Source organism: Phocoena phocoena, chromosome 5, assembly GCF_963924675.1.
Source record: "Phocoena phocoena chromosome 5, mPhoPho1.1, whole genome shotgun sequence".
Lineage (NCBI taxonomy): Eukaryota > Metazoa > Chordata > Mammalia > Artiodactyla > Phocoenidae > Phocoena > Phocoena phocoena.
In genome coordinates this window covers 29,966,421-29,991,036 of record NC_089223.1, presented here as the reverse complement: position 1 = coordinate 29,991,036, position 24,616 = coordinate 29,966,421, and the positions used below count along the sequence as shown (strand labels likewise).

At 34.3% G+C, this 24,616-nt stretch overlaps 1 protein-coding gene across 4 annotated transcripts in view; it reads left to right on the top strand.

Moving 5' to 3' along the window:
- The window catches only part of LRBA (LPS responsive beige-like anchor protein), a 748,187-nt gene that overhangs the window by 190,837 nt on the left and 532,734 nt on the right, over window positions 1-24,616 (top strand). For all 4 annotated transcript variants that reach the window (XM_065877627.1, XM_065877625.1, XM_065877628.1 and 1 more), the window contains exons 30-32: window positions 4,886-5,016; window positions 18,405-18,483; window positions 20,431-20,564. In XM_065877627.1, coding sequence (XP_065733699.1) covers window positions 4,886-5,016; window positions 18,405-18,483; window positions 20,431-20,564 — 344 coding nt within the window. The remainder of the gene's footprint in view (window positions 1-4,885; window positions 5,017-18,404; window positions 18,484-20,430; window positions 20,565-24,616) is intronic.

Sequence of the window (24,616 nt, the reverse complement as noted above, 5' to 3'; positions counted from 1 at the left end):
TTCATTCCCATGCCAAAATTCTTGCTCTTATCTAATTTGAAGATCCTCTCTGGTGATTAGCGGATGCCAGGGATTTATCTTGATAAAGTTCAAGGGCTTGTCTGGCTTTTCAGCTAGATCCTTAGGGACTAAAGTACTAGGCTTAAAATGCTTTTTTCTCCTTTCGTGAACTATTTGCATGTTAAGGAAAATAGCATTTATGTGAAAGTTTGTGATAATTCAAACTGATATAATTCTGAAATGGAACTTCTGAACCTTAGTGATCTGTAAGACATTGTTGCTTTCTGTCGTTACTCAATAAAAAGAAATCTTTAAAAAAGTATCCCTAGTTCAGGTAAGAAAAAAAAAAGTCAAGTGTTTACACTCTCTATCTCTGGAGACTTAGAAAACTTACTTCTTTCTCATCTGTAAAATGGGGATAATAATATGTAGTACTTACCTCATGGGTTGTTATAAATAATTCCCTCATAGGTTGTTATAAATATAAATAACAAAATTCATATACGTCCTTAGCATAGTGCTCACAAATACTAATTATTCATTAAAGTTGGTGAGTATAAAGAAAAAAGCAATAATATGTGAAATTTTATATTTTAATATTTGGTTTTTAATTGAAAGTTTGGAAAAATAGCTTATATAACTAAAAGACTTACCTGTCTTCCAAATTTTTTATGCCAAAAAACTTTGAAGTGCTTTTTGTTAAAATTGATGGCTGGTATTAAAAATTCAGTAATTTGTTTCTTGAAAATTAACAAGGATTTCATTTTGTCTTTTAAATGTAAACTTAAGCTGTAGCCTGAGAACAATGGCATTTTATTAAACTTTAAGACATGCTTTACTAGTTTAGATTTACACTTTCATACATGATAAATATGATAGCTTAAAGATCCCCCTGTGTTGAAGATTTTAGTCTTGTACACAGAAATTTTATAATTTAACAATAGTAAAAACAGTTGGAATGAAAATATCCTGAAATCTGCCTACTGCCCTTTTAAGGGAATCTTTGTTACTGAATTTTCTTTGTTTTTATGTGGCACAAAGCTAAAGTATTATTATGTTACTTCTTCAGTGATGATTTGAATCAGTCATTGAATTTGGACATAGATTAATTTTATTTTTCTATTATGTATTAAGTACATAGCAGGGCTAAAGAATGCAACTTTTCCATTTCTGAGCAGATATATTTTTGTATTTTAGTAGTAGTAGTACATATATAATTTAATATCTTGGAAATCTTTATTACCATTGCTTATAGATGATTATATAGAATTACCTTTAAATGTTAATATGATTGTGGTGATGGTTGCACAATTCTATGAACATTCTAAAAACCATTTAATTGTGTACTGTACATGAATAAATTGTATGGAATGTGAATTATATCTCAATAAAACATAAAGGTCAGTATGAGGAAACAGTTCAAATTAGAGACTCTTGTTTAGATAAACCCAGAATTGTGGGACAGTTCTGCCATTTACCTTGGCAAGTTACTTTACCTTTCTGAGGTTTACTTTTTAAATTTTCTTAAATGGAGGTAATTTGTATGTTAGGATTGTTTTGTGAATTGAGTAATAATTCTTGGCATATTGTCAGCACTTAATCGTAGCATTCATTAATAATTTCTTAAGTTTATATAATAGGATCATGTAGAAGCACAAAGAATAGTGGACTCTGACTTGGCAATCTGGGGAGGCTTACCTTTGAGCAAGGTTTTGAAAGGTGTGAAGGAACTTTGCTGGCAAGCAGGACTAAGAGGAAGGCATCTTGGTAGAGATATAGCACATACAGAGGACTGGAGTTGTGAAAGCATGTACATGCTCAGTTCAAGAACCATAACAGCATATTGCAGTAGTGTGTAAGGAGTGCTAGTTAAATGTAAATTCATATAGGAAGCCACACTTCAGATGTATCAGGAATGAGAATATGTGAAAGATACTGGACAATAAATATTTACTGAACTGAAATAAAGTATAGCTATTATTCATGGTTGAAAACATTATTAGGGGCTTCCCTGGTGGCGCAGTGGTTGAGAGTCCTCCTGCCGATGCAGGGGACACAGGTTCGTGCCCCGGTACGGGAAGATCCCACATGCCGCGGAGCGGCTGGGCCCGTGAGCCATGGCCGCTGAGCCTGCGCGTCCGGAGCCTGTGCTCCGCAGCGGGAGAGGCCACAACGGTGAGAGGCCCACGTACCGCAAAAAGAAAAACCAAAACAAAACATTATTAATGACAGTTGTTTAAAGGAATAGAAATGAGGTCAAGTTCTTTTGTTATCTTTTATTAACTGTACCATCTTGGACACATAGAGATTGTGCATATTATGGGACATCTGTGGTAAACAATTTTTTTTTTGTTACCAGCTTTCCAACATTTTATTATGAAAATGTTCAAACATACAGAGAATTTGCAAGAATTGTACACTGAACACCCAGAGACCCACCACTGAGATTCTGCAATTAGCCTTTAACTGTTTGCTTCATCATAGAGTTCTCCATATAGCCATCTCTCTATTCATCAGTCATTCTTATTTTTCTGATGCATTTCAGAGTAAGTCGCATACATCAGATCACTTCACTCAAACATTTCAGGTGCAGATCTCTAACCAGACATCAATACTGTTTTTAAGGTGAAATGTACATACAACAACAGGCACAAATTTCTAAGTATGCCATTTGATGAGTTTTGACAAATTAAACACCTGTGTAACCTAAATTTCCAATCAAGATATCATCAGTCTTGAAAGTTCCTTCATGCTCCTTCTCAGCCAATGCCTGTCTCCACCCCCCACAGGCAATTATTGTTCTAGTTTTTAAATTTATTTTTATTTATTTTTTAAACAATAGATTAGTTTTGTCTTTTCTAGAACTTCATGTGAAAGGAAATACAAAGTTTATGTTCCTCTGTATACGGCTTCCTTCACTCAACATAATGCTTTTGAGATTCATATGTGGTATGTTAATCAGTAGTTTGTATGTTTTTATTGCTGGATATTATTCCATTGTAAAAACACACCACCATATTTTTATTCATTTTTCTGCTTAAAGGATTCTGGGCTATTTCCAGTTTTTGGCTCTTATCAGTAAAGCTATCTGAATGTTATTGTACCTATTTTTTGTGGACTTCAGTTATCTGGAGGAAATTTCTAAGAGTGGAATTGCTGGTACATAGGGTAGGTTTATGGCTTAAGTTTCAAATATAGAAAAAGCAATTTCACTTTTCTAAATGTTAATTTCTATTGCTCCTATCAGTACTTGCCTATTGGATGATTAAACTAAATCTTGCTAGTTCTTTCTTTTGTGAGCAAACGTCAAAGTAAATTCTCCATATTCCACACCCTCCCCGCCCCCGTCCCCCCAAACTAGGTTACTAGGAAATAGGTAGCTAGAGATTTTCTTAAACAATAGGCTTGTAAATATTTGCCCCATGGTAGGTAATATACAAATTACATTTTTTATTGTTTTCTGAATGTGCTACCAGCACACGTGTACACACACACACACACACACACACACACACACGCACGTGCGCACAGAGGGGGTCATCTGCTCCCCCTAAAGTCAATAATCTTCATCCGATATAAGCTACCATGATTTAAGCCACACCATTTCGGATTGAGGGCTCAGGTGGCTGTTGCTTCTATTTTTTAGTGTATAGTTAACATTGGCAGTCACCCTTATAATGATGTGACACCAGCTACCCCCAAGTACATTGAATAAGCCATGCCTAGCACAAGAGAACTTGATTTAATTGGCAACAGTGTTTGCTGTCACATGATAGGCACTGAAGTAAAACGAAACCTATTTCACTTTGTATTATCTCTTTTTGATGTAACAGTAAAAACAAAATGTATTTTTAAAGTGCTGGAATTATATAATTTTGACTGTGGAATACCTATATCTGGATCAAGTATCTAAGTAACTTTATTTAGGAACTGAATACTTTAAAGCTGTTAAGGGAGTACTTGAAGCTTGCAGTTACAATATTGTCAACAAAAGATGTGATTAAATAAATTGAATGTTGAAGACTTTAGGCTTATGGTTAATACCAGGTAATTAAAAGTAAGCACTGCTGTGGGAGTGCATTATATATTAGCTGTCCTCTTTACCTCATTAACTGGGGTTTTGCATGTTTATGGAGCTAACTTCAATTAAAAATGCCTTTTAAGTTATGCCTATTAAGGTCTTTTAGTTACTATTTTGGGATAAAGTATTACACTTAAATGAAATTGGTATATCGTAAATACCTGTGTTTAAGTAATACCCAAGCTGAACAAATTTGATTATTTGATATTTTTACATCTAGGTTTTTTATGCCTATGCATTGTTTTTTCTATGTAATATAAGACAGTCTACGAGAGTTAAAAAGTAAAACTTTGGTTGTATACATGTTAAAAAATTGTTCATACCTGCATTTTCTTACCTTATAAGATTTCTAAGGTTTTATCATTTCAACTTAGTGGTGCTTTAAAATCCTTACAGAAACATGTTGAGTTTTCTGCTTTACTTCTGAGGTTAAGAAAAAGTTAATTAATTTTCCACTTGAATGCCAAATTCCTATTTTCCTATATACCTTTGGTTATATTTTAAGGTGGATAATTAAAGATGATCCTAAATTTAAAGAATATTATAAATATAAATTGAAATGTTAAAACTGATTATTATATTTCTGTAGAACATTGTCTCGACTCTAAACAAATGAAGTATAAATAACTGTGAACACCACTGAAGAGATTTCTTATTGAGAGTATATTCTAAGTTGTACATCAAAATAGAGATAAGAAAAAGTTAGGAAAAAGAAGTTGGTTTCCTATTTTCTGTTTTGAAATTCATGTAATTAACTTGAGTGATTTTCTGTATTTTAAAATTTATTTACTTTCTTTATTACAGAAGTGTCATCGTGGCAACAAAAAAATCAGCAGTCTTACCTTCAACACTTACAAGTATACCTACCAATGCTGTCAGTGTGGTTTCTTCAGTAGATTCAGCCCAAGCCTCAGATGTAGGGGGAGAATCACCTGGTGAGTTTGTTATCAGTGATTTCAACAAAAAAGTTCTTAATCCCATTGCAAAGCTTAGGATTTTTGATTAAGTTAAGAAGTTTTGTTAGGGATATTTTGAATGATTATGCTTTTGTATTATGTTGTTGATTATTTGATGATTTTCTGAATAAATTTGAGTAATATGAAATAAATTAAATCAAGTATTTTAATACTTTCTCCACTTAAACATAGTAGTGTATGACAAATTGGATGCTGCTGGTTGGGTGGTTGAATGAATGACAGATTTATTAAAATACTTTTTTCCTTTCCTTTCACTTGAGAAGATGTGTATAGATAGTGGTTAATATGAGAAAGTTTTGCTGACATTTGGTCTTTTAATCTGGTTATCAGTTGCCAGATGTTTATGTGGTATCCAGTACTTTGCTTTCTCTTGCATAGTTTTTGAATTAGATGCTTGGAAAGGGAATGCTGCCCTCAAGTCTATCATCATTCTAGCATTAGTCATAGTAGTTCAATAACTCTTACTACAATTTGATTTTTGCCCTGCCTCTCTCTCTCTATTCCTTCCAAATGTAAAAGCCTTTTGGTGCACATGTATGGGTGCAAGACCCTAAATCCCTAGATGTTGATTGGAAGCTCAGTGATAATAGCAGGTGAACTTGAAGACTATGTGATATTAAAAAGACCAAGTTAGGACAAAGGGAATATTATTTTATATAAGTAGTATATTTCTAAGTGTTGTGCTATTTCATTAAAAAAAAAACAACTAAAAAAAAAAAATGAATCCCCCAAAGGATTCATCCTTTCTTGTTACTCTAGGATGAGATTAATGAAAAATAAAAGGAATTTTTAAGGAATGACTAGGTGCATTATGTTAAAATCAGAAATAATGTTTTTCCTTCATCTTTTGTGACATCTCAGGCCTCCTATCCAGTGTTCTACCTTTATTTGGTATATCTCAGAGAGTTTTGCTGCTAACTTGATGTTTCTACTAGCCAGTTGTCAGGGACATTTAATTTTTCCTTTCTGTGTACTATGTATCATGTGTTCCAGAAACAAAGACTAGTATTTTTTTAAAAAATATTTATTTATTTAACTTTATTTGCTTGCAGGTTTTAGTTGTGGCAAGCAGGCTCCTTAGTTGTGGCATGTGGGCTCCTTAGTTGTGGCATGCGAACTCTTAGTTGCAGCATGCATGTGGGATCTAGTTCCCTGACCAGTGATCAAACTTGGGCCCCCTGCATTGGGAGTGTGGAGTCTTAACCAGTGCACCACCAGGGAAGTCCCAGGATTGTTTATTTCTTTTGTCTTTCCTGCTTTTCTTTTTCCTTTCATTGTAGTTATTTTACTTGTGCTAACAAAAACTTTTTTTTCAAAGTTTTAAATGTGATTAATTCTTTACAAATTTCTTAGTGTTAAGTGATAATAGAAAATGCTCACAGTAGGTTAAGTAAAAAAAAAATTACATGCGATACTTTACATGCTATGAAATCGTAACTATGTGAAGTATGTATACTTTTCATACATGGAAGAAGCAAGGAAATGTACTCTGAAGTTACTTGATTATTTCCATGAATTAATGGAAATTTTGATTTTCAAAATTTTTAATTTTAGTATATTTCCCAAAAATTTATCAGTAATCCTGTATTATTTTTATAATTAGGAAAAAATAGTTGTTGAAGAAAAATATCCACAAGGAAACCAAAAGCTGCAGTGGTAATAGACAGTTTTGTGCTGCCTTGTTTCTTTTTTTAATAAAACATTTTTTAAAATTAATAGACCTTATATTTTAGGTCAGTTTTAGGTTATAGAAAAATAGAAAGGAAAGTAGAGAGTTCCCATATATGCTCTCAACCTCACCCTCTCTGCATTTCTCTGTTGTTAACATCTTGCAATAGTGTGGTATATTTGTTACATTTTGTTTTTCATCATTCATTGTCTTAGTGAGAAACAATAAAGGAAAGTAAGTGTAGAACTCCAGCAAAATTTCCTCTTCTTTATTTTCTCCTTCTTTATTTCCTTCATCATTATACTCTGGTACTTTTTTTTTTTTTTTTTTTTACTTTGGTGAAGAAGCAATTTGGGGATCTATTTTGGGCTGGTTATGCAAATTTCTGTTCTTCCACCTCCATCCAAAGGCCTTAAAAAAAATCAACTGTGATTTTTCTAGACAAGCCCCTGTTGGGAAAAAGTCAGATGTTACTAATATCTATGAAACTTTCTGCTGTCTTTTAAATTTAGTAATAGTGAATTCCTAATAACTTCCCAGAGCATATGTAGTAAATTCAGAGGTTCACAGTACACTGAGTAAAATATTATCATCTTATTTTGAATATATTACCCTTTAATTTCAGTTTATGGGGCAGGGTAAATAGGATCCTCTGATTTCTTTTAAATATATTTTTCAAAATTCATGCAGTCTTTGACTTATTTCAATAAAGCCAGAAAAAATGTTAAACAAGTAAATAAAATTGGTACAAGGGAAAGAAAAAAAATTCATGCAGTCTTCAGAAGAGATAAGAAACAGAAAGAAAGCTGGTATATGAGTAATATTTCATATAAAACAGCATAACACATTTCTTTCTGAAGCCATTGTATATTTTCCAGTAAGTTCATTATAATGTAAAATACCCTGAAGAACCATATGCAGAATTACAAAATAATTTGCTATCTTGAAGGCTATCATATTTATTGGTAAAACCCCACAAAGCCCTGTATCCAGCCCATAATGTACCCTTTTCCCCCCTCTTATTTAAATTTTGTATAATTTGTGGTGGTAGTGTTTCTCAAATAGTTCCCAGTTTTTTCCATTTTGGGGTAGAATTTGTAGTTCATTTCCTTTATTTAGCTCCCTTTATTTAAAAAAAAATTCGTTCCTTTTTAAAAATGACTTAAGTCATTCTGAGTTGTTCTTGTGATGATGGTCTTTATTTTTGTCACTTGTTTTGATTTCCATACCTGACTTTTCCTTTCCTCTTCCTCTGTCACTAGGCTCTTGATGTCACTTATATGGTGTCTCGATTTTAGTTTATTATTTCCATTCCATTGATTGCTGCCATGAACATTACTGCCTTGATAAGAAAGCTAACCCAACTGAGTGTTTTCAGTCATCCTATTTCTTACTCTCCTACAGCCCTATTTTTTGTGCTTTTGCCTACTATACTTGCCCTTGTAGTCTGTTCTCTTTTCACTTGGAATCCAAACAAATAGTTATCTCTCTGCCATCAATATTTTTAGCTGATAGATTTTTGTTTTCTTTTTGGTAGAATAGAATCTCTTGATTTAAGTTATTTGCCATTAAAAAAAATAGGCTATACAGTATATCAAAGCTTATTATGCTGCTTCTGGTTCAAGCAAGATTTGGGAAAAATGATTTGTGGATGAATTGATTGCTATTGTGATTACATGGTGAGCTGGGCAGTTTATTCTTGCAGATCTGGGTAACTTAGGTATTATTCTTGGTATGATCTTGGATTATTTTCTTTACATGAAAGTAGTTAATATCTGTCTCTGTGGACCATAAACCTTTGTGTCTTTGATGACTTCAGTTCTGAATTTTATAGTGAGTCAGCAACAAAAAGTGAACTGCTCATAGTTAGTAATAGATTATTGGTTAATAAAAAAATATACTTGATAGTACATAGTACATTAGCAAAAATGGGAACTTCCTTGGAAGAAACCATGTTGAACAGAAAACATAAAATATGAGTTTTGTAGCAAAAAAGTTTAAACTATTTGGAAATTTTGATATCAAAATGGGATTTCTGTGTTTTACATGTGGCACAATTAAAGACAAACTAGGACTGGATCCCAGAAAAAGAATGAGAACTTGTCAACTTATGTGAGGTCAAAGATTTTTCTGTCAAAACATTACCACCCAAATAATTTTATAATTTTGTGAAAAAATTAAGGATTTGTTAATACATTTTATTTTTATTTCTTTATTTATTTTTAAAATTTTATTTTTATTTTTGGCTGCGTTGGGTCTTTGTTGCTGTGCGTGGGCTTTCTCTAGTTGAGGCGAGAGGGGCTACTCTTTGTTGAGGCGCGCGGGCTTCTCATTGCAGTGGCTTCTCTTGTTGCAGAGCATGGGCTCTAGGCGCGCTGCCTTCAGTAGTTGTGGCACGTGAGCTCTAGAGTGCGTGCAGGCTCAGTAGTTGTGGTGCACGGGATTAGTTGCTCCGCGACATGTGAGATCATCCCGGGCTGGGCTCAAACTCTTGTCCCCTGCATTGGCAGGCGGATTCTTAACCACTGTGCCACCAGGGAAGCCCTGGAAATACATTTTAAAACAGTGTACATTATTAAAACTATGATCGGTATTCAAGTTTTGACTCATACAAATTTCAGATTTTAGTTTGAATAATGTTTCTTAGCTTTTGTAGCATTTTATTAGCAAAAAAGTGTAATATAATAATAATGGCAAACCTTTCATAAGAAGTGGTAAAAGATTCATCAGAAGAAACAAGGTTTGCCCTTTGTGTATGCATATTTATTTATAAAGAACACTAAAAGAGAAAATAGAGTTTTTAGTAAATACATCAAAATCTGTAAATTTTAGTTACTCATTAGTAAAGGTTTAATTGTCTAGACTACAATATATGTTAAGATGCAGTTACACTTTTTTCAAATGTCCGGTGGTGTTTTCAAATATGTTTGATTTGCAAAGCGGAAACGATTAAAACAAAATTGAAGCTAACCCAATGAAGGAACTAAATAGACTGTTCTTAAATAATTTATGTGCTGAGTGTTTGCTAATTTGCAAAATTTAACAGTTACACTACTTACCAGAGTATTAGGCTCTACTGTGTATCAGAGCCATGCATATTATAAATTAGTATGTTTATTTTTAATGTTGAAGGAAAATTTTGATTCTTTGCTTTATATAATCTTTGACCCAAGAGGCTTATCTTTACTTATCCAATAAAAGTTTCTTTTATTTAATGAAGAATTTTAGCTGGGCATATAGACTATCCCTCCCTGAATTGGTCTGGAATGGGTGGGGAGGGAAAGAGGGAGAAAAGGAGAGAGAGGGCAATTAAAAAAATAACCGTGTTTAGGGATGAAATATTGGCATTTGTATTAATAGTACTTTTTTGCAAAGAACATTATTTATGTAGACCCTTAGGGACCTTGAATTAACAATCGGCTATTCCCTGGATAGATGCTAGACAGATGATCTATTTACATTTTCCCTTTTGTTCTTTTGAATGTCTGGAAGACTGTCAGTTTGAAGGAGCCAGTTTATCAGTGCAAGGATAAGGAAAAGATAAGTCAGTACCATTCCATATGTTGGAAGTAGCTTCTGAATTTACATGTTTGATCACTTGTTGAAAATATTTTTATTGTTAAATTGATTAAAAACAAATTTGTCATAACTTTATGATTTTTTAATCTTGAGTTGAAAAAATGCCAAACGTATTTGGAAGTTAACATTTTTCTGTCTGGTAGGAATGAAGGTCAACCTGGTGTGAAATTACTGATATATTTAGTTTATTTTTTATGTGATTTTTTTTTTTCCTTAAAACAATTGCTAGTTGATTCACTTATCTTTGTTGGTAATGTATTTTCTTATGATTTGAAAAGATCACTTTATAAAAAATCCCTTTCTGCTATAGTCTTTTTAAGGTTTGAAAATTGGCATTATTTCTAGGGTAGTGTCAAGAAAGCGTTTTTGTTACTGTTTCATGTAGAGCCACCAATGCTCCTTGACTTTTTCAAATTTTGATATATATATTTCACCTCATTAAAATTAGTCTCAATTTGTGCAGTAAAAGCTAATGTTGTTTTAAACTACTGTCTGAAGCCTCATACAAACATTTTCTTGCAATTTATTACTGCTATCTCTTTTTAAGTAGATGAGGCCTTATGTGTTCCTTTTCGTCAACTTCAGAAAAGCTCAAGAAAAAATACCAATTAGGCCTTTTATTTTATTTTTATTTTTATTTTTTGTGGTACGCGGGCCTCTCAGTGTTGTGGCCTCTCCCGTTGCGGAGCACAGGCTCCGGATGCGCAGGCTCAGCAGCCATGGCTCATGGGCCCAGCTGCTCTGCAGCATGTGGGATCCTCCCGGACCGGGGCCAAACCCGTGTCTCCTGAATCGGCAGGCAGACTCTCAACCACTGCGCCACCAGGGGAATCCCAATTAGGCCTTTTAGAGAAAATATCTCATATACTGTAAATAAATATGGTCTTTAAAAAACTACCACTAGAAAAATAAAGCTCAGAAATAATTCATTAATTACTGGTAATAGAAGTCAGTAGCCAACCATGGTTCAATGATCTTATTGCTGTCAAGAATTTAGAAAATTGCAGGTGTCATTAACTGAGTGTAATAACACTCTCTGGTCTCTGAAGTACTTCATTGAGTGTTGTGTAGGAATAGGAGGATTGGTCCTGATTGTCAGAAATACCACATACTGAAGAGTGAAAAAAATTTTCAATTTCACCTTGTCTTGCCCTCTAGTTTGAAATTTTATTGTGAGAAATGCAAAAATGGAAATCTTTTAATGGTGAAATGGGAATTGATATATATACTTTAAAAAGTTGTCAGCACGAAAAAATGTGTACATACTTTAACTTCATTTTAAAATTAATCCTATGCATTAGGATAGATTCCATTCAGTTTGTTAGAGTTTTTATGTATAATTAACTCTTGATTGAGCAGGATGGTAAGGATGGGTGGAAGGTCAGCAAGAAACTATAATCCCAGTAAAAAGAAGAGTCAACTCTAATTATCAGTGGAAGGGGAAGAAAATGTGTTGAGGAAAAGAGAGATTCACTGTGGATAAATTCATCTTGTTGTGGGAATATGCTCACTCTAAGAGATAGGCTCAGTAATTACGCAGAAGTTAATTGTGGAAGATTGTTGCAATGCCCTCTCTCCAAAGGAACCAAGCCTGTGGGGGGTAAAATAGTCCAGATTTCCAGATCCTTCTGTTTGGCTGAGAACTGTAATCATAACTGCTGATTATTGATCACATTCTGCCTAAAGACTAAGCATGTTTCAGGGAAGGTCAAGTTGTCCCAGATCTTTGCTGTTTCTTAATCAGTTAAATCTACAAAACCTCTGATTAGAGCCTGGCTTTGTTTATCTATATCCAGAATTAACTTTGCCTTAGTTAAAAGAGGCAGTTGAATCAAAGTGCCCAGATAAAATTGAAGTGAGCCTTAGAAAATTGTGGGAGTGGTGTGAGGCAGTGACAGGCTGTAGAGGACAGTGGCTAGGTTTACCAAATGTTTATGGCCATGGGTGATTTTATACCAATCTGATAAATAAAGCTGTTAGAAATCCACTTTTTACAGAAGTTAAATCTGGGATTGGTTTCTAGACTTCTCAAAAGAATTTACCTTTGGTTTCCTTAAGTTTTTATGGTGAATTTTTAAAAAGGCACTTTATAAGCTTCATTTCATTTAAGTTACCTATGTTTAATGTCATGAATAATTGTTGAAAATTTGGGTGTCTTTTCAGCCTGAAGTACAGACTAAAGGGAACCATAACTTGGCAATCCTAGAGTAGCAGGGTAGGAAGGGAAGCTGTCACTCACTGTGTGTTTACTGTGGTACAGGCTCTAACTACGTTAATCCTTGAAATAATTTGGTGAGGTAGGTATCGCTGTTAATTTTACAGATGAAGAAAATAAGGCACAGAGAGCTTAAGTAACTTCGCCCAAGGTCACACAGCTAGTAAATGGCACAACCCTTACTGTTTCCCGAAACGTTTCAACCCTATAACCACTTAAGGGTAGTTGTTATCAAAGAAACTGGCCTGATATTGATAGAGCTAGGATTCAATTTGAAAATGGTTTAGTTGTGAGTGGCTGATGAGGAAGTGTTTTCTGTAGTGTAGAACACCTTTTCTAAAAAACATGGTAATGGAAATTATGAGAATTTGATGGTTGAGGTAGCTTGAGAGGTTAGCAGCGTTTCCTTCAGATGTGGAAGAGAAAGGCTCTGGTCTTGGATGACCGGGCATTTCTTTTGTGTGTGTGTGTGTGTGTGTGTGTGTGTGTGTGTGTGTGGTACGCGGGCCTCTCACTGTTGTGGCCTCTCCCAATGCGGAGCAGAGGCTCCGGATGCGCAGGCCCAGCGGCCATGGCTTACGGGTCCAGCCGCTCTGCGGCATGTGGGATCCTCCTGGACCGGGGCACGAACCCGTGTCGCCTGCATCGGCAGGCAGACTCTCAACCACTGCGCCACCAGGGAAGCCCATGGCATTTCTTTTTGAAAGCAGGAAGAGAAATAGGTTTCAGGCTGAGACAACTTTTTATACTTATTATACTTTTTATACTTATTATGGGAATTTAATAAGTTAGTAATATATAAATAGAAGGCTCTACTAAAAATGGATAGCATGAATCATGGATACATAGTAGGATCACTCAGAAGAGCTCTAGACTTTTTTTTTTCTATAGTACCTTGCAGAAATGTGGGAAAGTAAGATTGGAGAATCTTCTTTATCTTAGGTGCTTTACATTTTAAAATTTAAATATCCTAACAACCCTGTTAAAAATTTGGTGATATTCCTATTTTCTGTATCATGCTGGTATAGATGGTTTAAAGGGAAGATTATAGAATTCTCTGTGGCAAAAAATCACTACAAACTTAGGAAGAATTTATAATGAATGATAAAAGCTAACTGTCATAATTATATAGAATGATTACAAATCATAAAGAAAAAGATTCTAATGAAAATACTCAAAAGGTCAGAACAGTCATTTGTTTCCTGTTTTGTTTCCAATAAATTGGGAAAATACATTCAATTTTATTAGTAATCAAAGAAGTGTAAATTTGTTTTTTCTTTCTTCAGGGTAATTTAGCAATATGTATCAACATTTAAAGTGTGTGTTTATTGACTTCTAGGAAGTTACTTCAAGAATATAAAGGAGTGTATATAGATTTATATACGCATATACAAAACATTGTTTATTGTAAAAAATTGGGAACAACTTAAATGAGCATCCCTGAATTTGGGTTGGTCTGATGTTTCCTCATGATTAGAAGCAGGTATTTCTTTGGTAGGAATATTATGGAACAGACAGAGAATCTGATCACAAGGCACACAATTTTGATTTGTCAAAATGCTGATGGTGACCACTTTCGTCAGTTGATTGAAGTATAACTGCAAGGTTTCTATATTGTAAAGTTATTCTTTCGCTTTTTTAATTAATAAGTGTTTTGTGGAGAGGCATTTTGAAATTATTTAAATATCCTGTTCCCCAGACTGTTAATTTATCATATCGGTATGGCCTCATGGCTTCCTATTTTATTGGCTGTGTTACAGTCAGTTACTATCATTATTTATTTTGATGCTCAAATTGTCTCTGTTTTGGTCGGTGGGAGTCCCTTGAAGTTGGCTTCTGTGCCATCGTGACATATCCTAACATTCCTTGGAATTTCCTTGCTTTCTACAAAAGAAAACTAGATGTTTCAAACTCATTTTGCTTTTCTTCCACTGTTATTGAATTAGCTATTTCTGATTTATTTATTTAGTGGAGAATAGTATTTAGAGGCCAATATCTGGACATTAGGTGTTAGGGTATTGCTGCTCCCCGATTTTCTCAGTGGACAGAGCTAGCGACTCTATATATATGTATGTATGTGAATGAGAGTATATATTTTATATACAGGCATACCTTGGAGATAATTGTGAATTTTGGTTCCAGACCACCGCAATAAAGCGACTATCACCAAATGAGTCACATGAATTTATTTTGTTTCCCAGTGCATGTATAAGTTGTTTACACTATGCTGTAGACTATTAAGTGTGTAAAGCATTATGTCTAAAAATACCATGTGCATACCTTAATTTAAAAATACTTTATTACTAAAAAATGCTAACCATCACCTGAGCCTTCAGTGAGTCATAATATTTTTGCAGTAGTAACATCAAAGATCACTGATCACAGATGGTCATAATAAATATAATAATAATGAAAAAGTTTGAAATATTGTGAGAATCAACAAAATGTGATGCAGAGACATGAAGTGAGCAAATGCTATTGGAAAAATGACACTGATAGACTTGCTTGATGCAGGGTTGCCACAAACCTTCAATTTGTAAAAAACACAATTTGTTAAAAAAATGCAGCTATTGTGCTTTACTTTTTTTTTTTTTTTTTTTTTTTTGCGGTACACGGGCCTCTCTCTCTTGTGGCCTCTCCCGTTGCGGAGCACAAGCTCCGGAAGCGCAAGTTCAGCGGCCACGGCTCACGGGCCCAGCCGCTCCGCGGCATGTGGGATCCTCCTGGACCGGAGCATTGGCAGGCAGACTCTCAACCACTGCGCCACCAGGGAAGCCCTGTCAGCTGATTTTGTATGCACTGGGAAACCAAACAATTTGTGTGACTTGCTTTATTGTGATATTCACTTTGTTGTGGTCTGGAACCAAACCCAACATATCTCCGAGGTATACCTGTATTCAGACAGTATATTTATATTAATTATTCAACCGTTTTTCCTTTGGTTTATGTAATCTTGAGGTTTTACATTGGCAAAATAATGAATTCAAAGAGTTACGCAATTCCTCCTTTAGTCATTTACCAAATTTCAGATTTGATTCTGCTCCTGCGTTCTTGATTTTATCCACTGTGTTTTCTCACAATTAGATTTCAACTTCTGGCTGACTACAATTGCTAAGATGCCTTTGTAAAATGCATTAATTTGAGAGATGTTACCATGTAGAAAAATGTGTAGCTTACCACGATGAAATAGGTTGTCTGGAAAAGAATTCTTACTTAGAGATTTATTAAATTCTGGTTCTTTTACAATAAGCCCATGATTGCCATCTTTCTCTGCCCAACTTCATCTGAAGTCTGTGTCAATATTCTCCAGCCAGAGATCCCAGTAGTAAACCTTTGGTTGAATAAGTCAGTGAGGGAGAATGCACATAGTGAAACTTGGGGCATCTCAGGAATAGTGTTAGAAAAGATTTATTATAGGATTTGAGCTTGCATGTAAGTGCAAAGAACAGAGTCTGAAAGGATATATTCCAAATTGCTGATAGTGGCTGCCTTTGGGGAGGGACTGGGACTAGGAGGGTTTGTGCAAAACACTGCTGAATTTAAAAATATGGATGTATTTGTGTTTTGTGTAATTAAAAAATAACTAGAAAAAAATGATGATTGGGGGAGGGGTTAAGGAAGTGGGGCTTTCTTCTGTCAGAAAGCATGGGTAATTCTATGATTAAATATCCTAATAAATCTTACCTATAATCATGGAAGACTTGAATGAGGCTAAAGCTCTAATTTGTAAAGAAACAGCAATCTTTCATATTAAGATTTGGGATGTTTGACCATCTTTGTTATTTGGCTGGAGTTCATGTTTTTGTCTGTTGGGGCATGATTACAGAGTGGTATTGTTTTATGTTGATTCATCATGGTCATGGCATGGCTTTGTCTGATGTTGCTGTTTTATGAAATTGTTTATATTCAGGGAGAAAATAACAAGACCTAGCTGTGGGCTCTAAGCCAGCTCTTAACAACACCAGGGCCTAGTTGACATTACAGGGCCAGCTCCCAGATGTCAAAGAGGCTGCTTTTCTACCTTCTCATCTGTTTCTGCCACCTTTCTTTCTACATCCTAGGTGAACATTTCTTCTTCTATCTTTCTTTTATCTTTCTGTCCACACCACTTTGTCTCCTTGAGGTGTTTCCAGGCTACCCATGCCTGAAGTTTTAAGAATAGATCAAAAGAATCTGACCTCTGATAGTGCATCCTGATAGGTTCCAGAATCCTTTGAGGCCCTCTTCCCTCCTTGTTTATAAGCTTTGTATCTTTGTTTCATTTGCTTCAATATGTTTGCTGCCTTTCTTGGTCTACCTTTCTATAGAATTGTGATGGGATTTCAGTCTGCTCTAATACTAACTTGGTGCCCTTTTAGGACACTACTTTTAGAAAGAGAAACTTTATGTCTTGGATTGCAGCTGCAAGCAAGTTGTGCACACCTCCTTTGCCTATACTGTCCAGGTTGTTAGGCTATCATCCCAGTTGGATTCCAGTGACTCTTATGGTCCCTGTGTCAGAGAGGGGCATTTGACACTGTGTGTGTATCCATTCTTTTCTTCCTTCTCCCTATTATTGTCCTTAGAAAGAAAATGGCTCTTCTGTTTCTTCAGGTCCTACTTCTAGCTTAAATTGAATGCTTTTCTATCCCATATATCCTGATTCTTAAATGGGAACTTTATTTTTCCCCTACTTTCTTGAGCTTTTTAGAACTCTTCAAGCCTCAGTAAATTATCCTCCGAATTAGTCTTCTAGACTTTTTCAATACTTCTCATAATGTGTGTTGTTTCTGTACCTATCCATTCTTTGACTCTGTCAAAGTTAATTTCCTGGTAATTATTTTTCTCTTGCCAAGTAAAATTTATAAGCACAGTTATTTGTTGAAAACATAAAGGAGATAGCTCCTGTATAGGGCAAGGTAGTTTGAACATTTTGTGCTATAAGACGGTGAGTGAGCATTTAACAATACAGATATACAAGAGTAAGGACATCTGGGAGTGTTCATTGGAGAGTAAAATAAGATCACATGGTGAAAATTAATTTTACAAAGTAGTTTGAACAAAGATAGGGACATAAAATTGTAGGAACTAGAGAGGGAAGTATATACCAGATGGGAAGATTGACCTACTAAAATATGGGAGATGGAATGATTAAGGGAATCATTTCTGCAATTAACATAAATTGAGAACCTTGTATTGTGTCAGTTTGTCTAGGTGCTAGAGATCGATGGATGAAAAAGATGAGATCTCTGCTTTCAAAAAGATTAGTATACTAGGAAAAAGGACATTTAAAAAAACAATTGAAATACAATGTGACAAATGCAAACAACAGGTTATTTACTAATTACAGTGAGGACACACATGAGGGAGTTTATGTTCTGCTTGTATCATTTAAGAAAGGTTTCTCAGGTGGTTATTGCATAATGTTTGCTGGACTAGACTCAGAAGCATTCAGGGTATAGCAGAAGTTATTTGGTGGCTGAATAAAGACAGTTTTCATGGTAATGAGGCATACCTATTTAAGCTAAATTTGGAATTAACCGTTTCTGTTTTTTGCTTCAATTTAAAAAGTTTCTAATTGTAAATCTCTGTTGCCACTTGATGTTCAATGGAAGGAATCATGACCCCAATTTAGTGAGTCAGAATTTACTTTTCTATTACGTTTTCAGCTGATGGGTGGAAGCACTGCTTGGTGTGATAATTGAACTGGTAACTGAGATTTATATATTAAATGATTCAAGAAAAACCTTGTTAACTGGTAGATTTTAATATTATCCAAATTAATAGGCATTTAAAAATGCAGTATAGTATGTTTTTTGGTAACTTGCTATCAGGATATCTTTTTTGTTTGAATTCTTGTATCTAAAAACAGAAAATCCCCTAAATGGTTATTTTCTTTTATAGGTGGTAGATCATCTAATGCAAAATTACCTGCAGTTCCAACAGTTGGTTCAGTTCCACAAGACCAAGTTTCGAATATGAGGTATTCAAGCTACTAACTTGGATATTTGTGATTTATTCCTTTTGATGACTCTTAAAAATGTCTAGCTACAATTTTTAGAAAAATTTACTTTGTTTCTTTTTTAAAAAACGTGCATGACGTTTAGAGGCTTGGGAGTATTTTAGAAGTGCCTTCTTAAAGATTATGAGATGTAAAAGATTCCCGAGAAGTAGCTTTTTGTGATTAATAAATGTGGAATGCATAACAAATATTTAATTTCACAGGTAGTTAGTAGCTTATGGCTTACGTTTCATATGATTGTAGATTGAACATTTGGAATTCATTGTTCATCTTCCCTAGAAATGCTGAAATGAGAAGTTTATATTGATACTGAATTTATAGATAGATTTTTACTGTCAGTTATCTTGTTTAATTGGGTATATGCGTTTCAAATTCTAATTTGGAAGGCTGTGAATATATTCCACTACTAGGACCTTTGTGGCTAGAGTTCTTAATCTGCCTTATTACAATTGGGAAATGCATAACACTTTAAAAATAAACGTACTTGGGTGCTACGTTGTGATATCATCCAGGGATAAGAGGATCCATGAGATAAGTAGAGAGAAATAGTTTTATGGATAGTACCTGGGAAGAGATGGTTATTGAGCACAGAAATTTCCAGCAGCTTACCAGTTGATAGTTTCAGTAGCATCTCTTGTTGGTTGTATGAATAGAAAGTACTCTTTGTAGGAATAGTAAATAAGTAGTGGCTGTTTATATATATGTTTGGTTCATAAGTTAGAAACTGAATTTCCTGAAATGCAGAGGGCTTGTTTTTTTTTTAAAACTCATTAAATATATATATATATGTATACAGCTGGATATGGATCCAACCAACCACAGATTGAAAATATTAAAACAAAATTTCCAAAAAGTTCCACAAAGCAAAAATTTGTCTCACACTGGCAACTATTTTTTTGATGTTTCTTTTTTTTGTAGTTTTCTTTTTTTAATTAAAAAAAATTTATTGAAGTATAGTTGACTTACAATGTTGTGTTAATTTCTGCTGTACAGCAAAGTGACCCAGCCATACATATATATATATATATATTCTTTTCCATTACAGTTTGTAGGACCTTGTCGTCCATCCATTCCACACATGATAGTTTGACATTGGCAACTATTTATATAGCATTTACATTGTATTAGATATTATAGGTAATTTAGATATGATTTAAAATATAGGTTATATGCAAATACTATGTCCTTTTACATAAGGGACCTGAGCATCCACAGATTTTGGTATCTGTAGGGAGTCTTGGAACCTTTCCACTGTGAAAACCGAGGGACAACTGTGTGTGTATATACGTATGGGTTTATGTGTGTATACATATATATAAGAATATATGTACATATAGTCACAAAGAGATATATTGAGTAAATTGATATCATTATAAATGTGCCAGTATACTATTTGCAAGTGAGAAGTTGTTCAGATTGCATTAGAAATTGTTTATAGAGATAGATGTTAGTGAAAAAGAATGTAGACTGATTCTTTCAGTTTATAAACATTATTGAGTTTGTAATATATGCTGCAGCTGAGAACTTAGAAGTGAAGGCATAGTTCTTGATCTGAAGGTGCTCATAGTTTAATGGTCAATAGAAAATTTGTTAAAAGATTGATAGTTTGTTTAGGTTGTAATGGGACTAAAATCAAGTGCTCTCTGCTGGCCAGTTAAGCCTTCCAGTAAGAGCTGATGTGTGGAGTGGTTGTTAACCAGGTTGTTTGTGAGGGCTAGGGGTGGCAATATACAACAGAATAAAAAAGGATATTCCAGGCAGAAGGAATGGTGTGCATAGCAATAGTGAATCTTCAGGTAATTTAAAATTTTTCACATAATTTTACAGTTCTATGAAAACTCATTTTAAAAACTAGAAAACTGATAAATACTAATGAATAGTACAGGTAACCTAACATCTTTCTATTAGTATTACAGAGAGGCTTGAACATGCTTTGGAAAAGGCAGCTCCTCTTCTACGAGAGATATTTGTAGATTTTGCACCTTTTCTTTCTCGGACACTTTTGGGTAGCCATGGGCAAGAACTGCTTATAGAAGGAACAAGTAAGTGATTCTTCTTTCTTCATATATACATTTAAATTACAGGGTTGAAAACTGAAATGAATAATAAGAGATGCATGGAGTTTTATTGTTTGTTTTCAACCTTTGACAAGGCTTCTCAAAGAGTCTGTACATATCTTTTAAAGAATATGGCATGACTGCTATCCTAATCTGTTCAAGGTTTTTTATCAGTGACTTGCATGAGATTTGTGTGCATTAGATTTATTACTGTGTGTTTTGGGGAACAATAAAAAAAGAAAAATAGTATTGAATGAAAGAACTAAGAAATGTTTTAATACATTAAAATTAACTATGAGAATTGAGAATTGGAGAGACTGGTGTTATAGTAGTAAGTGGGGTATTTACCTGAGATTTTACTTGAATTTAAGATCTATATAAACAATAGTGTATTGCTACATATTAGGAAAATGAGGAATGCATTATTTGTCTCTGTTAGTGGAATTCCATTTTACAAATAAGTAGGAAAAACAGTAGTATTTTACTCTGTATTGCTTATATCATACATAGATTACTGGATCTTTTCTAGGTAGGGTACTTTGAGATTGTGTCAAACTAGATAACATGCATAAGTAAGTTGCTGCATGGATTGGAAACCATGCTATTTATGGAATGGATGGAGGGGTATTGGGACTTTTTTTCTACATGAAGCACTTGTCAAATAGTTAAGTGTCTTCTAATATTAAAGAGGTTAACTCAATCAAGTGAAAGTAGACCTTGAATTTCCTCAGACAGCAGGAATCAGTTCAATAGAGATCAACTTTTCAAATGATTAGCTCTATTTAAGAGCTTAACAGACTGACTTCAAAATACAAATCTTCATTCCCATAGCTAGAATTTTTTTAAGGAGAAGCTAGAGGATTTTCATCAATGATAATGTCAAATTGATTTTTTTCATTCAAAAGTGTTTGGACTAGATGTTTGCTAAGTCTGGCTTGTCTGTATCCATGTTAGATGGTTTAAGGATGAGACACGTATTCTCCTAAAGCTGAAAAATCATAGGAAAGCATAATTATCTGTATGCAAGTATCTTTAAATATCAACTTACAGCTTTAGTTATCATGACTTTTTGTTGGTTATCAGTCACTAGATGATCTCCTAAGGAATTTCTTAAAACTTGTGAAAAAAGCCCATCTTTTTTTTGCGGTACGCGGGCCTCTCACTGCTGTGGCCTCTCCTGTTGCGGAGCACAGGCTCCGGACACGCAGGCTCAGCGGCATGGCTCACGGGCCCAGCCGCTCTGTGGCATGTGGGATCTTCCTGGACTGGGGCACGAGCCCGTGTCCCCTGCATCGGCAGGCGGACTTTCAACCACTGCGCCACCAGGGAAGCCCAAAGCCCCTCTTTTTATAGAAATAAGGATATAATGGTAATCAAAGTTATAAATAGGTTAATGTTCAAGGTATCTGTGTCTGAGTGTTAACTATGGGATATCAGCACTTTATTTGACCCTTAAAATATGTATCTATAAGAGTAATAATCATTAGCTTAAATAATAATTTCATTATCATCCCTGCTGTAAATTTATATGGAGTTGGTGATGATTGATATCATTTCCGTATAGTCAAAGAATAGCACTGAATTTATTTGAAAAAAAGTTCAGATTTTAGAAATACTGAACTAAGTTTGCGGTGGAAATTTATTTCATCTGCTGAAGGATATAATTGTTTAGCCAAGGACTATTTGACCTAATGAAGTAATAAAATTTGAAAGGAAGTGAATCGATACATTGAAGGACTTCACCCTAATTTATGTTTCACATATCAAACATTTATTCTTTTAAAGTGGTGTGACAACTTATTAACTATATTTCATTTTGTAACAGTAAATTGAATGTATTAATTTTAGCCTTTCAGTGTAGCAAGACATTTTGGCTACTTAGTTGATCTTTGAATTTTATAATAGACCCAGAAAAATAGTATCACCTTAGATACTCAGAAGTATTAAACTTGCCAATTCTAGATCCTGGAACAAAATTTAATTTAGAATCAATTTCTTATTGGTAAATTCTGATAAAATGATAAAAAAGAGGATGATGCACTATTGCTCGTCTATAAACTTGAGCAGTGACTAATCATTGGTCTGTGTTCATAAAAATGGCAAACAAATCTAAGAGTTTTATATAGCTTATGTATTTTAAGTTGTGAGGAATCCTTTGGGTGCTGGTTTTATGCATTGTAAAACAGGAAAGTTTTGAAGGGAGGTCATCCCAGCATAGTTCTGTTCAAAAAGCATTGGACTAAAAGGCAGGATACCTCAGTCCTTGTCAGTCACTAGCTGTGTGACCAGGTACTTGAAAATTTATTACTTTTAAATTTTAAATGTGATTTTTATTAATAATTTTAAATGAACATTTAAAATATTTACAAAGTAGGAATTTTAATATCCATGAACTGATTTTTGGCAACTACCTAGACCATCTTTGTTTTGTCATAATTGTTATATCCACCTCCCTTTGTTTTGCTTTAGTGTTTCAATTAATCCCGGACATCACGTTGTTTCACCCCTAAATAATTCATAATTCATATAAAAATATATTTTCTTACATAATCATAATTGCTCCTATTATACCTAATAATATTAATAATAATTCTGTAATACTCAGCCCACATTCATCTTTATTTAAAAGTTTTTTTTATATTGATTTTCTTCCAATTAAGATCCAAAGTCAATTTTACTGAATTTGATATGTCCCTTAAGTCCATGTTAATGTCAAATAGTTTCCCCCTATTCTTCCTCTGTTTTCATGTTATTGACTCATTGAAGAAATGTGGTTGGTGGTTCTGTAGAATGTTATACATTTTGGCACTCTGTGGCTATTCTTGGTGATGTTATTTAACAGTTTCTCTATTTTGTGTATTTTCTGATGGCTTGAAGTTTAAAAGTTTAATTAGATGTAATACTTCATGTTACATCATGCCTAAAGTCACATATTTTCTGATTGGCTCAATTTTAGTGATATTAACCCCCTTTTTCAAGTAGTTATAACCTGTTGTAAGAATTGATGTTTTATTACTTTTATTTTTTAAAAGAAGTCTTCCAAAAAGAAAGAGACGATTACTTTTTTAAAAGTTTGTTTTATCTGACAATTACCTTAAGTGATTTCATTGAACACTTCTTATAAATCTAAGGTTCATTATGAGGTCTTTGTGATCTTAATTTTCCTATATCTTAAAACATTTTGCTAATTATCATTACTCATCAGTTATTTCTAGCTATACTAAGGACTAAAATAAGAAGAAAACAAGAATACTGGAATTGCCCCTATAATCCTAGGAAAACAAATCATCACTCTTGGATCACCCTCAGTTTTCTTACTGCGTTGGCCAAAGTATTGCATTGTATTTTAATATATACCTTTTTTATTTTATTTTTATTTTTTTGCGGTACGTGGGCCTCTCACTGTTGCGGCCTCTCCCGTTGCGGAGCACAGGCTCCGGACGCGCAGGCTCAGCGGCCATGGCTCACAGGCCCAGCCGCTCCGCGGCATGTGGGATCCTCCCCGACCGGGACACGAACCCGTGTCCCCTGCATCGGCAGGCGGACTCTCAACCACTGCGCCACCAGGGAAGCCCTGCATTGTATTTTAAGAAGATATAAATTTGTTTTCTCAGGGGGATCAAAAACTGGTATCTGGGGAGGGCAAAAGTATCTTAGACATTACAGTGGTTTTTGACCTTCTGATGGACAACAGTACGTCTGTATAGTTTATCTTTAGCATTAAAATTTCATGGGGGCACAGTTAAGAAAAAATGGTCTGAAATGTTCCTTAGGCTCCTCAAAAAAGGTTGAGAAATATTGGTATAAAAGAAGTCTGTGGATACCGTCTTCGTGGTCTTATTTTTAGCTTTCACTGAATATAGTTAAGAATTCAGAATTTTTTATTTTCTGCCCATAATAGTGAGGTGAAAAAAATTGACAGGAGAAGACATTTTATAATTACTAGACCAAGTGTGGGTGAATTTGAAGAGACAGGGAGTAGTACTCATAATTTTTATCAAATCAGGACTTCATTAATGCACAGCATATTTCTGTGG